Raw genomic sequence first — 16,836 nt, 5'->3', positions numbered from 1 at the left:
CATGTTGCGTTTATATTTTTGTTCAGTGTATTTAGGAATTTACCTACTTCATAAAAAACAGGGTTGGAGAGCCTTTACACACAAAATATACTGGTGAATCAAAAACACAGTGATTTGATTAATCCTGAAAGTTGCCATTCAGTTGATCAATCCATGAAATATTATAAGGGGAGAAAACTGCAACAATAAGTGTTGACCAATATTCCTATAAAATGTTAATCTTCCCTAATCCTAACTGATCATGGAACTTATATGACAATGGTCCAGTTGACTGCCAGGCTTTGTCTTTGTGGTTGAATTGTGTACAGGTGAATATATTGGTAAAAGTCACCTTGTCCTAGAGAGATTCACACGGTTATTAAAACGTCACGCCAGGGTAAACCTACACGAAACACAGCCCTTATTTTAGGTGTGGGCTACATGTCCCAAATTATTGAACAACTTGTAATATGTTAAATATTATCCACTATTGCTAGCAACCCTCAGGATCAACCACGTGCACGTGACAGAGGAAAGAACGGGAACAATTGAATGGAATCGAATGATGCCAAATGAAGGCTACAAGTTGAAGGGAACTAACACTAAAGTGAGAGTTAAAAATGTGTGTGAGTATTAATGATGGTGGCTACCAATAGTGGCTAATATTTAACATGATACAAATTGTTTTAAAAAATGTGTGAAATTAAAACATTATAGAGTGCGCAAAGGTCAAATTTGGCTCAACTGTCACTCTGCACAATTTTGGCTTGTCGTCTAATTTGGCTTGCATCACCAAGATTCCTCCCTTTAAGTTATAGGGCCATACAATTTAGATTCTGCATAAAGGCACGGCATTTAATATTTCACTCTGGAAACGGGGGACACATAACATGGTGATATGCTTCAGTTTGCTGCCATGTGACTGGTTTCACATTTGTTTCCAGCGATCATAAGGTAAAATGTATCTATAACAATTGTTATTTATTTACTATCACCCAAAGCAAACTGATTACTCATTTACCTAACTCTTATCAATAGTTCTTATGGAGAATGGTATTATTTCTTGAAACCGAGAGGTTGCTCGACTTTATTTATAGTTTCCTTGCGCTTAGAGGTGGTGGAATAGAGCTCCACAGTGGAGGTGTCATAATACCCATTAAACCTAGCAGAGAAACAGGGAAATGGTTAGGGAGGAAAGTGCATTAAAAGGGAATTAAGTTCTATTTACGTGCGCGTAACTCAGGTCTGAATTCCCCCTGAGTTGCACTGGGGCTAATGTTAAAATGCATGCAAACTTCTCTTAAAGTAAATCACATTTAACACATACAGTATAACACATTACAAATCTTTATATTTATTTTGATATTTATACTACAATACAATATCTGACTGAAATGTCCTACAGATGTAGGATATTAATTTGACCCAGTTTCCTAGAGCAGGGAAAAAAAATCCTGCAGCAACAGGAAATGTGGATTATAATTCATGGACATTTTTGTAGGGGTTGATAGATTTTTTGTAAGGGAAAATCAAGTCTGAAATTTCAAAGTGGAAATTACAAATTTCAGAAGCCTTATTAAACCCCACTTATCCTGCAACAGGGTGATGAAATTAAGATCGTACTACAACAGAAGAAAATGAGAATCAAAGTTATGGAGATACAGTGCTTTTCACATCCGGATGAAAAGCGTGCCCAAAGTAAACAGTAGGGGCCTGCTACTCAGGCCCAGAAGCTAGGATATGCAGATGTGTATATATGTAGATTTGAATAGAAAACACTCTAAAGTTTCTAAAACTGTTAAAATTATGTCTGTGAGTATAACATAACTTATTTGGCAGGCAAAACCCTGAGGACAAACCATCCAGAATTTTAGTTTTTTGAGGTGACTGTGTTTTCAATTGTTTTCTATGGGAATCTAGATTTCTGAGGCATCCGGTTGCAGTTCCTAGGGCTTCCACTAGATGTCAACAGTCTTTAGAAATTGGTTGATGTTTTTCTTTTGAGTAATTAATGAAGAAGTACGGCTGTTCAGACTGAGTGTCGAGTCTAGTGTACTGTTGTGTTTGGGGCGCACGACCTGGCACTCGCTCCACATTCATTTTATCCGCTATTGAATACAGTTTATTCCGTCTTAAATTTTATCGATTACTTACGTTTAAAAATACCTAAAGTTGGATTAGGAACGTTGTTTGAAATGTTTGGACCAAGATTACAGGTAACTTACTAGATAATGTGTAGTCATGTTGGGCGAGTTGGAACCAGAGTTTTTCTAAATCAAACGCGCCAAATAAATTGACATTTTGGGGATATAACGACAGAATTAATCGAACAAAAGGACCATTTGTGATGTTTATGGGACATATTGGAGTGCCAACAGAAGAAGATCTTCAAAGGTAAGGCATGAATTATATCGTTATTTCTGAGTTTTGTGTCGCGCCTGCCGGGTTGAAATATGATTGTCATGTGTTTGTTCGATGGGGTGCTGTCCTCAGATAATAGCATGGTTTGCTTTCGCCGTAAAGCCTTTTTGAAATCTGACACGGTGGCTGGATTAACAAGGAGTTAAGCTATATGTTGGTGTATTGCGCTTGTGATTTTATGAAAGTTAAATATTTCGAATCATTTTTAATTTCGCGCTCTGTAATTTCACCGGATGTTGTCGAAACGTTCCGCTAGCGGAACCCCTAGCCGTAAAAGGTTTTAACAAGTCTTTTGAATGACTACCTCATCTCTGTACCCCCCACATACAATGAATTATCTGTAAGGTCCCTCAGTCGAGCAGTGAATTTCAAACACAGATTCAACCACAAAGACCAGGGAGGTTTTCCAATGCCTCGCAAAGAAGGACACCTATTGGTAGAGAAAAAATACATATAAAGAAGCAGACATTGAATATCCCTTTGAGCATGGTGAATTAATTACACATTGGATGGTATATCAATACACCCAATCACTACAAAGATACAGGCGTCCTTCCTAAGCCAGTTGCTGGAGAGGAAGGAAACTGCTCAGGGTTTTACCGTGAGGCCAATGGTGAATTTAAAACAGTTACAGAGTTGAATGGCTGTGATAGGAGAAAACTGAGAATGGATCAACAACATTGTAGTTACTCCACAATACTAACCTACATGCTAGAGTAAAAAGTAGGAAGCTTGTATAGAATAAAAATATTCAAAAACATGCATCCTGTTTGCAATAAGGTACTAAAGTAATACTGCAAAGAAATTAACTTTAAGTCCTGAATAGAAAGCGGTATGTTTGGGGCAAATACAACACATCACTGAGTACCCTCTTCATAGCATGGTGGTGGCTGCACCATCTTATGGGTATGCTGCTTGTCATCGGCAAGTACTAAAATAGTTTTTTAGGATAAAAATAAATGGAATAGAGCTAAGCACAGGCAAAATTCTAGAGGAAAACCTGGTTCAGTCTGATTTCCAACAGACACCGGGAGACAAATTCACCTTTCAGCAGGACAATAACTTAAAACACAAGGCCAAATATACAGTGGAGTGTCTTACCAAGACGACATTGAATGTTCCTCAGTAGCCTAGTTACAGTTTGAAAATCTATGGCAAGACTTGAAAATGGCTGTCTAGCAATGATCAACAACCAACTTGTGCAAAGCTCCTAGAAACGTACTCATAAAGACTCACAGCTGTAATCGCTGCCAAAGCTGATTCTAACATGTATTGACTCAGGGGTGTGAATACAAATGTAAATGAGATATTTCTGTATTTCATTTTCAATAAATTGTCAAAAATGTCTAAAAACATGCCCCTTGTGGGGTATTGTGTGTATATGGATGAGAAAAAAAGTCAATTTTATCCATTTTGAATTCAGGCTGTAACACTACAAAATGTGGAATAAGTCAAGGGGTATGAATACTTTCTGAAGGCACTGTATGCCTATAAAGGATTTTATACGCCTCCAGAAGGCCCATTGGCCCAGATGACATTTGAATTCAGTTTAAGTCAGAGCAGGGTTTGCCATGGGTCATTTAATCAGTTTGATTGATTCTCAAACTGTTCAATGGCCTTCTTCTGGCAGGATGTTATATTTGGGCTTTCACTTTTGCCTAGTCCTGCAATAAACCCTTTTTTATGTGTGCGTCAATACCAAATAGGCCTAGACACAGGCAGCCGTAGCCATTGGCTGAGACGCTGGAGAGACAAGTGGGGGTGTGTTCATTAGAAGGTAACATTTTCCAACAAACGTACTGACGTACGTCCTCCTTTTTTAACATTTTATTAGAGGTCTCTGACGTCAGTCCCCTGGCCTCTCGTATGATAATGAGGGTGACGGAAGCAACCGGTGACATTTACTTTACTGTTGGAAGGCCAAACAATTTGTTTGTTGGCGATTTACAGACTGTATAAGTCAATGGCCATCTAATTAATCTCAGTTTTATTGCCATTCAAAGAGCATGTTTTAATAAAGTCTATTTAGTTTTAAATTGGTATGATTGTATCCCAGTGCAATAGGCTCAGACGATGGTCTCAATTTTGACCTGAGGAATATTTAAGGACTTTGCAGCAACAGAGCAAATTTAAAAGAGATTTAAAAGAGAAATGGCTTGAATGTTGTATAGAGTAGAGAGGTCTGTAGCATGCATAAAGGAGTACAACGCGATATCCAGAGATGGCTGATGATTGTGTGAGAAACAGATGAGAAATGGTGGGAGGAAAGGCTGAGAAGAGGGTGTCACACACCACCAAAATAATTGTCTCCTTTATTTTTTATAAGGATATGGCACATTATCTGGTGCGATTCAAATGGAGGCTGGTAATAGCAAGGCTTATTTGTTAACATATTAATGGAGTAGCCTGGATACTATCAAATGTTAGACTATAACCAATAGATCCCCTTGACACATTGCATTTATAAAGAATGCACATTCATGTTTGATGTATAACACTCCCCACACTTTGCTAAACAGTTCCCTAAATGTTGCAGTGTGGCTGACTTTTAACCTTGTCTGTTCCACAAACAACTCAGGCCACTCACTTGTCACCCATGTTGTCATCCCATGACCACAGATTGTTGTTTTTAGATAGCACCAACAGACGGCAGAAAATACCTAATTCAAATATGCATTGTTCAACTTTAATGCATAAAAATATCATTCCTATTTTAAACTGTTAATTTGAACTTTGAATTAGAAGGGAACAATCACAAACAATTATTAAAACGATGTAGTGTCCAGTCCCAGCCACATACACAAGTCTGTATAATTCTAAAATAAAAATGATCTTGATAATAAACGCCTATATAAATATTTACAAGTGCGTGCACGAGTTTGTGAGAGAGCACAGGTTAAAAAAACGGGATCCCGCACGCTGTATATATACATGGCTGCTGTCTAGTGCTACGGTCCAAGCTATCTGGAATCCATGGGACTTGCTACCCCGTTGAGGTGAAAATGTAAAATGGTTAAGGTAAATGTTACGTTTAGGGATAGGTAAGGGTTGTGGTAAAGGTAGGAGTTAAGGGTTAGAGGTTAAGGGCGTCCCAAGGATTCCGGATTGCTCCTGCCAGTGTTTAGTGCCACGAGCCAAACAACTTGACAGAGATAGTGTGCTAAGTTTGTCCCCGCTGGCTTCCCATCAAACTACCAGACTGACGGCTTTGTTTAATTGATAAGCTAAAAGGATAGTTGTATTAGGTCGAGACGCCTGGAATAGGTTTGCGAGACGTATCGGAGACTATGGCGAACATGAAAGGATAACTGCGGATAAAGTGTCTTGAAAATAAGAAACTTCGACAGAATCTCAAAGTTTAGACTTCACTGTCATGTTTATTGTTGAATGCGCTTTTGTGTGCGCGAACAAACGATATTCAGGACTGTGTGCTGCGGATACAGGTAGGTTACAGCTTTAGGTTTTGTTTGTTGGCTTTTGTTTGTTTCGGGTTGGGAATGTTTTTAGCGATTGATTGATGAGCTTGACAGACACGCATTAAACAATTGTTGATGTTTTTATTCATTTGACAAAGAGCACATTGTCTGTTCTCATTATCATAATAAAAATGTCATTACAATTTTGTACATTGCCTTTGGAATGGAATTAGGTCCATCTCGTAGCGATCCTGCTGTAGAAAGCCTTTGCATTTAGGTGCGCGTTTCTCGACCTTTTCACTATTGTTCAGTAGAGTGTAAGTATTACATGGTGGTTACATTTGTAACAGTATTAAACGTTACAACATTGTCTCGAGTTTAGACTATCTTCCAACCATAACAGCTTATGTCAGTCAACAACCTTCATAATAGTTCTTGAATGTTTAACATAAACATAGGAGAGTCTATAGGAATGATGTAATGTGTGCTTCTTCAACTGAATGCCTACTGTACAGTCTTCTGTCCAAATAAACACCTGTAAGCCAAATAGCACATTTAGATTTGAGGACTATGAAAGTCAACTGCTTGACGTGCCTGCTGTGAAATGTGTTGTCTCTTATAAGAGTTACTACTGCAGATCAGTGTTGAACATGACTATTTTTATGGTACTGGACTCACTTATCTTTATGATATACCCATCATTCCCCAGGGTCTTGCTGTACTGATACTGCTGTGGGCAGCACTGAGGACAATGAGGCTGTGACTGGCCTCCTGCAGCCATGACAGAGCTGGAGATTGATCAGTCCCACCTGCCACGGGTCCAGGAAGGTAAGTAGAGAACTAGACTCACTGGCCAGGTCAACAGGTGTGTGTGGAAATAAAGGCGTAACACTTCAGGCCAGGCTACATATGCCCTGACCATACCACCTCGCCCTCACTTCAAATAATGTGCCGATGTGTGTGTGACTTTGGATTACTGTGAAACTAAAAAAAGCCAGACCCACATTATGTAGAACTCCTGAGGGATATCATGGAGGGAGGTGGGTGTTAGTTAGCTACCCAGAAGCCTGTAAATGTGTTTCGGCAAAAGGTTACGTGTTGTGGCCTTGTCCTATCTGTCCTCCACCAGTAAGGGCTTTGCTTTTTTTCCCATCTGGGATAAGAGGTGCTTGTGATGTCTTAGCAAGACAGGCAGGCAGGCTTGTACACTGTCAGAGCCAAGGCTGCTTTGTAGCGAGTGGCCTGTACACTGAAGATAAGAGCCTGGAATGTGATGGCCATTCCAGAAAGCCCCCCCCCCCCCTCTCACTGCAGTTGAGGGTGGAGGATGGCCCCACTGGCTAGGTGCACGTTAGATCTCTCTCTTTCCCCACTCTGTATTGTAAGCAAACTTTACTTTTTTAACTTGCTACTTTTTTGTTGGCACTTAATGCAGTACCGATACAAACTTACTGTTTTAAACCGATGGGTTCGCATTTTCTTACACTGTAATGACAGACGGTCATAGCTTGGGTAGTGTAACTTTTTTTTTTTCTTTGGCATTTCTGCATAAAAGCTAACTAATGAGCAGGACAGCAATAGATGTTGAGATAATAATTGCTCTTTCTGTACTTGTTTCCATTGACAATGGGCACAGTGTGTAAGAGAGCGTTTTCATGCTTTATTAAGCAGAGAACAGTGGACACACAAAGCCCACTGTAGACTATTGCACCACTACACTACTTGCTAAAACAATAGCAGCACTCAAAGATGTCTGATCACTTTAAACTTTACCATCACAATACATTTTTACCAAAATGATTTGTCAGAATGCATTCATTGTTTTAGTTTGGTTTACTCAAAAGGGTTAAGTTATTTAATTTCCTACTGCTAGTTTGTATTTTGCCTCAATTTCCTGAAGTGCTGTTCCCACTGTCCCAATTGTCCTTCCCAATTCTAGAAGCTCAGCCAAGTCAACTTGCTTTGTTTTCACTCCCCCCTTATCTGTTCCTGTTTTTTCTTCTCTGCTTTCCTGATATAGTCTGCCTCATCGGAGGAATGTAGCTCCCTAAGGAAGGCCCCCACCCCCCTCTGACCCCCATCCCAGTTACTTGGTTTCCACTATATAGCACAGCCAAAGTCAAAATTAGCTATATCGTAAAAATTCATGAAAACAAACTTGTGCTTTTTGGTTTTAATTTAAGGTTAGGGTTAGGTATACTGTTAGCAGTGTGGTTAGGTTTAAAATCACATTTTAAGGAGAGAAATTGTAGAAATGGGCGAGGGGGTTTATGACTTTGGCTGTGGCAACTAGTGACGACCCAGTTACTCTCTCTCCCAGTCCACACAGCCCTCCCTCGCTCTTCCTCTCTGCTCTGTGACAGCTCTAGCCCACTGATATTTACCGTACAGTGTCTGAGCACACAGGAGCTGATGGTCCCAACTCTAGTTAAAACATTCAAACTTATAGAGAGGGACGAAAGGCAGTGGCGCAGCGGTCTAAGGCACTGCATCGTCACTACAGTCCCTGGGTCGAATCCAGGCTGTATCACATCTGGCCGTGATTGGGAGTCCCATAGGGCAGCGCACAATTGGCCCAGCGTCGTCTGCGTTTGGCCGGGGTAGGCCGTCATTGTAAATAAGAATGTGTTCTTAACTGACTTGCCTAGTTAAAAGGTAAAACATTTTGGGTTTTAATAAATAAATAAAAAGAGCAGGGCCCGGTTGCATAAAACATCAAGTTAACTTCCTCATTTTTCCCCCCTTAAAGTTTCCTTGACTTAAAGTCAGTTGCACAAAATATTTAAAGGTGAATTTTCCCCTTAAATTAAATGAAAAGGTTAAGGGTGCCCATGAGGTCCCTTAAGTGCCTCATTAAGTATGGATATCAATGTAAACAATGTTTGTGGAGCTGAATATTGTTTTCTTCTGCCCTGTTTTCAAAAGGAAAACGTATACCAGCAAGCTAGCTGCTTAGCTCAACAATGGAAGGTGCACAATCCATGGCTACAAAGCTAGCTACTGTAGCTACCTAGTCTGTAAGTTAGTGTGACATGCTAGAAAGTAAAAGAAACAAGTTGAGGCAAAAAGTTACTAAAAGAAACGTTATCTTCTGAATCAATTTGTTGAATGTAGAAGTTATATTTTGCGATCTCCCAAAATAAATGCATTCTCATTGACGAGACATTCATTCGGTGAATCAGGTCATCTCCATGGTAATCATAGACTCTTTCTGCCATACATGCCTTTAAACTACTCTAAAATATCTTAAATTATGCAATTACCTAAGGAAATGTTTAAGGGGCTCTATGCAACACCCTTAAGAGAAACACTTAAGATGTTTTATGCAACCGGGCCCAGGAAGGGAACAGTGGTGAAGGAAGAGTGGGGGCGGGGGGGGGGGGGGATTTGGCCTAAAATAGAACCCCTTTTCACTTTCTCCCACTCTCCCTCCTCCGCTTCTTTTGTCAACCAGCCACTTTACATCCACAGGCCTAGTGGCTGTGGAGATAAAATCCAAGTGTGTTTCACCAGTGGCTTCCTCGCACTTTAGGTTGGTTGGACAGATTTGCACTCTATTCATTGTTTTAACACCAGTCATTTTCCTCGTGCATGATTGACATCTCCGGTGGAGGAAGATTCATAAGGGAGGTTGTTTTTACCCAGAGGTCGTAAAGGTCATGGCTTCCTGCTTCTGACTCTGCACTTCATTTTACTGACTCTTCCTCTGGAGAGGCTGTAACAGCAGACTTTGGAAAACAGCTACTGTGTGGAACCCTTATCAACCTGTTTCTCTCTTCTTCATTGTTGGGTCTATCAGAAACCCTGGATGTCCTCCCTCTGACTCCCTCATCTTGACAATTTGATAACCTTGTAACCCCTACCCACCAATTCGTCCTTCCTTCAAGTGCCACTACCAATTCCACCTGACCTCTTACTCCCTATCCTCTTACGAAACATGCTTTATAAGTCAGTGCCTTTGTAAAGAAGCTTAAGATCCCCTCCCCTGTAAGATCATGTAAACAACATATTTGTGCTGAATCTATCCTCCTCGCTCTGTTTTTGTTGTCACCACAGACTACTCCCTCCCTGTCATGCAGTGTGTGTCCCTCCCCATCCACACCCCTGGATGTGGAACTTGAGCGTAGTTTAAGTGTTGAATGAGTTCCAGAAAACAAGTTGGTTAACACACCTACCCACGTAGCCCGCCAGTCACTTCCACCTCCACTGCTCTCGGGCCTGAGTGAGCTGAGTTGAGCTGTCACTGCCTTCTGTTTCTGTTTAGCATGATGATTTTGGATTAAAATAATGCATTTCAAGATGGATGCACTTTTTCCTCGTGTGTCCCATCAATATAATTTCTCTGAGTGAGTTGAGGCCTGGAAAAAGACTTCAATTCCTGAGCTGTCCTGATTCCAAGCCAGATTAGGGCCTAATCCTACTCCTTCCGTGGCACAATGGGCAGACTGGACACAAGGGCAGTTGGTCGATCCAGTTAGTGGTAAAGTCTCTTTAGCCATATGGCAGGTGTAAGTGTGTTGTCTGTCTGGATGAGGGTTAATGCTGGCCAGACTCAGACTGGCATTCCTCCACAGTGATCGTGAAACTTAATGCATCTCGGCTTAGTGGTCAGAGAGAGTGGTCACCTTTTGACCTACAGTGTTGTTGAGCACTTTTGCATGCTGCCTTCAAAAAGACTACGGCCGGTATTCAATCTGATTATGCTTTGTCGGCAATGCACGTTTTAAAGGCAATATTCACGGCAAATGCTGCAGATGTCGGTGCAATCGGAAAGGACCTTTTTAAATAAAGCAGGATCTAATTGAATCCCGGCCTAAATTGACCAACTAGAAACGTCAGTCTTTGTTGCGGAGCATGGTTTGAACCCCTGTATGAAAGGGTCGTGGGCGTGTCCTCCCTTCCCTGTTTACAGAACAAGAAGAAAGGGAGACATCCTCGATTTGACTGAACTCGGACTGCTTGTGTAAACCCAAAATGTAACATGGCATTGTTAGAGCAGGGTGTAGTGCAGGTAACTACAGGGCAACATTTCCCTGCTACTACAGTTCACCAGAGAAACAGTGGCTTCAGTCTCAACCTATTTAGAAAGGAGAGGTCGAGACAAGCTAGAGGGATACATGGAGCCTGACAGAGACAGGTGGTTGATCATTGACCGTTAACATGACTCTCCCAGTCGATGATGAGAACGGGTGTTTTAATTGGAATTTCACAATCTGCTCAAAGAAATTACTCCTTTTCATGACATCGGTAGTGTAGGCTATTTGATGTGTGTGTTTGAAAAAAGGACTGTAAAAGCTCTGATAGACTGTCTGTTCGGTCAGAACTGAGGAACAGGAGAATGTGACTGGCTATGGGGTGGAGCCATTTGTCTGTCAAGCATGTAGTGTTTATTTTGCCAGAGTGACTTTACCATGTCAGCCCCAGATACAAATACACACTGCAGGCAGAGATGTTTAGACACTCCTTGGGCTACTGTAAACAACCCACCCACTGGTCTCTTAAAACTAGCTATTAAAACAAGATCAAAGGAGGGGAGCAACACAGTGGTCATTTTTCTACCTAAAGTTTCAAATGTTGTGTTCCACTAAAACCATTAACAGCAACCAGCCTCCTCACTAAAACCATTAACAGCAACCAGCCTCCCCACTAAAACCGTTAACAGCAACCAGCCTCCCCACTAAAACCGTTAACAGCAACCAGCCTCCCCACTAAAACCGTTAACAGCAACCAGACTCCCCACTAAAACCGTTAACAGCAACCAGACTCCCCACTAAAACCGTTAACAGCAACCAGACTCCCCACTAAAACCGTTAACAGCAACCAGACTCCCCACTAAAACCGTTAACAGCAACCAGACTCCCCACTAAAACCGTTAACAGCAACCAGACTCCCCACTAAAACCGTTAACAGCAACCAGACTCCCCACTAAAACCGTTAACAGCAACCAGACTCCCCACTAAAACCGTTAACAGCAACCAGACTCCCCACTAAAACCGTTAACAGCAACCAGACTCCCCACTAAAACCGTTAACAGCAACCAGACTCCCCACTAAAACCGTTAACAGCAACCAGACTCCCCACTAAAACCGTTAACAGCAACCAGACTCCCCACTAAAACCGTTAACAGCAACCAGACTCCCCACTAAAACCGTTAACAGCAACCAGACTCCCCACTAAAACCGTTAACAGCAACCAGACTCCCCACTAAAACCGTTAACAGCAACCAGACTCCCCACTAAAACCGTTAACAGCAACCAGACTCCCCACTAAAACCGTTAACAGCAACCAGACTCCCCACTAAAACCGTTAACAGCAACCAGACTCCCCACTAAAACCGTTAACAGCAACCAGACTCCCCACTAAAACCGTTAACAGCAACCAGACTCCCCACTAAAACCGTTAACAGCAACCAGACTCCCCACTAAAACCGTTAACAGCAACCAGACTCCCCACTAAAACCGTTAACAGCAACCAGACTCCCCACTAAAACCGTTAACAGCAACCAGACTCCCCACTAAAACCGTTAACAGCAACCAGACTCCCCACTAAAACCGTTAACAGCAACCAGACTCCCCACTAAAACCGTTAACAGCAACCAGACTCCCCACTAAAACCGTTAACAGCAACCAGACTCCCCACTAAAACCGTTAACAGCAACCAGACTCCCCACTAAAGCCGTTAACAGCAACCAGACTCCCCACTAAAGCCGTTAACAGCAACCAGACTCCCCACTAAAGCCGTTAACAGCAACCAGACTCCCCACTAAAGCCGTTAACAGCAACCAGACTCCCCACTAAAGCCGTTAACAGCAACCAGACTCCCCACTAAAGCCGTTAACAGCAACCAGACTCCCCACTAAAGCCGTTAACAGCAACCAGACTCCCCACTAAAACCGTTAACAGCAACCAGACTCCCCACTAAAGCCGTTAACAGCAACCAGACTCCCCACTAAAGCCGTTAACAGCAACCAGACTCCCCACTAAAGCCGTTAACAGCAACCAGACTCCCCACTAAAGCCGTTAACAGCAACCAGACTCCCCACTAAAGCCGTTAACAGCAACCAGACTCCCCACTAAAGCCGTTAACAGCAACCAGACTCCCCACTAAAGCCGTTAACAGCAACCAGACTCCCCACTAAAGCCGTTAACAGCAACCAGACTCCCCACTAAAGCCGTTAACAGCAACCAGACTCCCCACTAAAGCCGTTAACAGCAACCAGACTCCCCACTAAAGCCGTTAACAGCAACCAGACTCCCCACTAAAGCCGTTAACAGCAACCAGACTCCCCACTAAAGCCGTTAACAGCAACCAGACTCCCCACTAAAGCCGTTAACAGCAACCAGACTCCCCACTAAAGCCGTTAACAGCAACCAGACTCCCCACTAAAGCCGTTAACAGCAACCAGACTCCCCACTAAAGCCGTTAACAGCAACCAGACTCCCCACTAAAGCCGTTAACAGCAACCAGACTCCCCACTAAAGCCGTTAACAGCAACCAGACTCCCCACTAAAGCCGTTAACAGCAACCAGACTCCCCACTAAAGCCGTTAACAGCAACCAGACTCCCCACTAAAGCCGTTAACAGCAACCAGACTCCCCACTAAAGCCGTTAACAGCAACCAGACTCCCCACTAAAGCCGTTAACAGCAACCAGACTCCCCACTAAAGCCGTTAACAGCAACCAGACTCCCCACTAAAGCCGTTAACAGCAACCAGACTCCCCACTAAAGCCGTTAACAGCAACCAGACTCCCCACTAAAGCCGTTAACAGCAACCAGACTCCCCACTAAAGCCGTTAACAGCAACCAGACTCCCCACTAAAGCCGTTAACAGCAACCAGACTCCCCACTAAAGCCGTTAACAGCAACCAGACTCCCCACTAAAGCCGTTAACAGCAACCAGACTCCCCACTAAAGCCGTTAACAGCAACCAGACTCCCCACTAAAGCCGTTAACAGCAACCAGACTCCCCACTAAAGCCGTTAACAGCAACCAGACTCCCCACTAAAGCCGTTAACAGCAACCAGACTCCCCACTAAAGCCGTTAACAGCAACCAGACTCCCCACTAAAGCCGTTAACAGCAACCAGACTCCCCACTAAAGCCGTTAACAGCAACCAGACTCCCCACTAAAGCCGTTAACAGCAACCAGACTCCCCACTAAAGCCGTTAACAGCAACCAGACTCCCCACTAAAGCCGTTAACAGCAACCAGACTCCCCACTAAAGCCGTTAACAGCAACCAGACTCCCCACTAAAGCCGTTAACAGCAACCAGACTCCCCACTAAAGCCGTTAACAGCAACCAGACTCCCCACTAAAGCCGTTAACAGCAACCAGACTCCCCACTAAAGCCGTTAACAGCAACCAGACTCCCCACTAAAGCCGTTAACAGCAACCAGACTCCCCACTAAAGCCGTTAACAGCAACCAGACTCCCCACTAAAGCCGTTAACAGCAACCAGACTCCCCACTAAAGCCGTTAACAGCAACCAGACTCCCCACTAAAGCCGTTAACAGCAACCAGACTCCCCACTAAAGCCGTTAACAGCAACCAGACTCCCCACTAAAGCCGTTAACAGCAACCAGACTCCCCACTAAAGCCGTTAACAGCAACCAGACTCCCCACTAAAGCCGTTAACAGCAACCAGACTCCCCACTAAAGCCGTTAACAGCAACCAGACTCCCCACTAAAGCCGTTAACAGCAACCAGACTCCCCACTAAAGCCGTTAACAGCAACCAGACTCCCCACTAAAGCCGTTAACAGCAACCAGACTCCCCACTAAAGCCGTTAACAGCAACCAGACTCCCCACTAAAGCCGTTAACAGCAACCAGACTCCCCACTAAAGCCGTTAACAGCAACCAGACTCCCCACTAAAGCCGTTAACAGCAACCAGACTCCCCACTAAAGCCGTTAACAGCAACCAGACTCCCCACTAAAGCCGTTAACAGCAACCAGACTCCCCACTAAAGCCGTTAACAGCAACCAGACTCCCCACTAAAGCCGTTAACAGCAACCAGACTCCCCACTAAAGCCGTTAACAGCAACCAGACTCCCCACTAAAGCCGTTAACAGCAACCAGACTCCCCACTAAAGCCGTTAACAGCAACCAGACTCCCCACTAAAGCCGTTAACAGCAACCAGACTCCCCACTAAAGCCGTTAACAGCAACCAGACTCCCCACTAAAGCCGTTAACAGCAACCAGACTCCCCACTAAAGCCGTTAACAGCAACCAGACTCCCCACTAAAGCCGTTAACAGCAACCAGACTCCCCACTAAAGCCGTTAACAGCAACCAGACTCCCCACTAAAGCCGTTAACAGCAACCAGACTCCCCACTAAAGCCGTTAACAGCAACCAGACTCCCCACTAAAGCCGTTAACAGCAACCAGACTCCCCACTAAAGCCGTTAACAGCAACCAGACTCCCCACTAAAGCCGTTAACAGCAACCAGACTCCCCACTAAAGCCGTTAACAGCAACCAGACTCCCCACTAAAGCCGTTAACAGCAACCAGACTCCCCACTAAAGCCGTTAACAGCAACCAGACTCCCCACTAAAGCCGTTAACAGCAACCAGACTCCCCACTAAAGCCGTTAACAGCAACCAGACTCCCCACTAAAGCCGTTAACAGCAACCAGACTCCCCACTAAAGCCGTTAACAGCAACCAGACTCCCCACTAAAGCCGTTAACAGCAACCAGACTCCCCACTAAAGCCGTTAACAGCAACCAGACTCCCCACTAAAGCCGTTAACAGCAACCAGACTCCCCACTAAAGCCGTTAACAGCAACCAGACTCCCCACTAAAGCCGTTAACAGCAACCAGACTCCCCACTAAAGCCGTTAACAGCAACCAGACTCCCCACTAAAGCCGTTAACAGCAACCAGACTCCCCACTAAAGCCGTTAACAGCAACCAGACTCCCCACTAAAGCCGTTAACAGCAACCAGACTCCCCACTAAAGCCGTTAACAGCAACCAGACTCCCCACTAAAGCCGTTAACAGCAACCAGACTCCCCACTAAAGCCGTTAACAGCAACCAGACTCCCCACTAAAGCCGTTAACAGCAACCAGACTCCCCACTAAAGCCGTTAACAGCAACCAGACTCCCCACTAAAGCCGTTAACAGCAACCAGACTCCCCACTAAAGCCGTTAACAGCAACCAGACTCCCCACTAAAGCCGTTAACAGCAACCAGACTCCCCACTAAAGCCGTTAACAGCAACCAGACTCCCCACTAAAGCCGTTAACAGCAACCAGACTCCCCACTAAAGCCGTTAACAGCAACCAGACTCCCCACTAAAGCCGTTAACAGCAACCAGACTCCCCACTAAAGCCGTTAACAGCAACCAGACTCCCCACTAAAGCCGTTAACAGCAACCAGACTCCCCACTAAAGCCGTTAACAGCAACCAGACTCCCCACTAAAGCCGTTAACAGCAACCAGACTCCCCACTAAAGCCGTTAACAGCAACCAGACTCCCCACTAAAGCCGTTAACAGCAACCAGACTCCCCACTAAAGCCGTTAACAGCAACCAGACTCCCCACTAAAGCCGTTAACAGCAACCAGACTCCCCACTAAAGCCGTTAACAGCAACCAGACTCCCCACTAAAGCCGTTAACAGCAACCAGACTCCCCACTAAAGCCGTTAACAGCAACCAGACTCCCCACTAAAGCCGTTAACAGCAACCAGACTCCCCACTAAAGCCGTTAACAGCAACCAGACTCCCCACTAAAGCCGTTAACAGCAACCAGACTCCCCACTAAAGCCGTTAACAGCAACCAGACTCCCCACTAAAGCCGTTAACAGCAACCAGACTCCCCACTAAAGCCGTTAACAGCAACCAGACTCCCCACTAAAGCCGTTAACAGCAACCAGACTCCCCACTAAAGCCGTTAACAGCAACCAGACTCCCCACTAAAGCCGTTAACAGCAACCAGACTCCCCACTAAAGTTCTCCTCTGCAAATCTGGTGTCTCTGTCTCTCTCTCTCTCTCCCTCTAACTTTCTGGTAGCTTATG

At 44.1% G+C, this 16,836-nt stretch overlaps 1 protein-coding gene across 5 annotated transcripts in view; it reads left to right on the top strand.

The window, feature by feature from the left end:
* Nucleotides 1-5,281: 5,281 nt before the first annotated feature.
* Nucleotides 5,282-16,836, top strand: part of LOC139542498 (coiled-coil domain-containing protein 50-like) — a 36,940-nt gene continuing 25,385 nt past the window's right edge. For 2 of the 5 annotated variants that reach the window (XM_071347981.1, XM_071347978.1), the window contains exons 1-2: nucleotides 5,282-5,418; nucleotides 6,526-6,644. In XM_071347981.1, the coding sequence (XP_071204082.1) occupies nucleotides 6,596-6,644 (49 nt within the window). In that variant the 5' untranslated portion in view covers nucleotides 5,282-5,418; nucleotides 6,526-6,595. Of the gene's footprint in view, nucleotides 5,844-6,525; nucleotides 6,645-16,836 lie in introns of all 5 variants that reach the window. The other 3 variants (XM_071347980.1, XM_071347976.1, XM_071347979.1) reach the window with 2 other exon arrangements.

This window comes from Salvelinus alpinus, chromosome 17, assembly GCF_045679555.1.
Source record: "Salvelinus alpinus chromosome 17, SLU_Salpinus.1, whole genome shotgun sequence".
Classification (NCBI taxonomy): domain Eukaryota; kingdom Metazoa; phylum Chordata; class Actinopteri; order Salmoniformes; family Salmonidae; genus Salvelinus; species Salvelinus alpinus.
The sequence above is the reverse complement of the archived record's forward strand: the minus strand, read 5'-3'. Positions and strand labels throughout refer to the sequence as shown.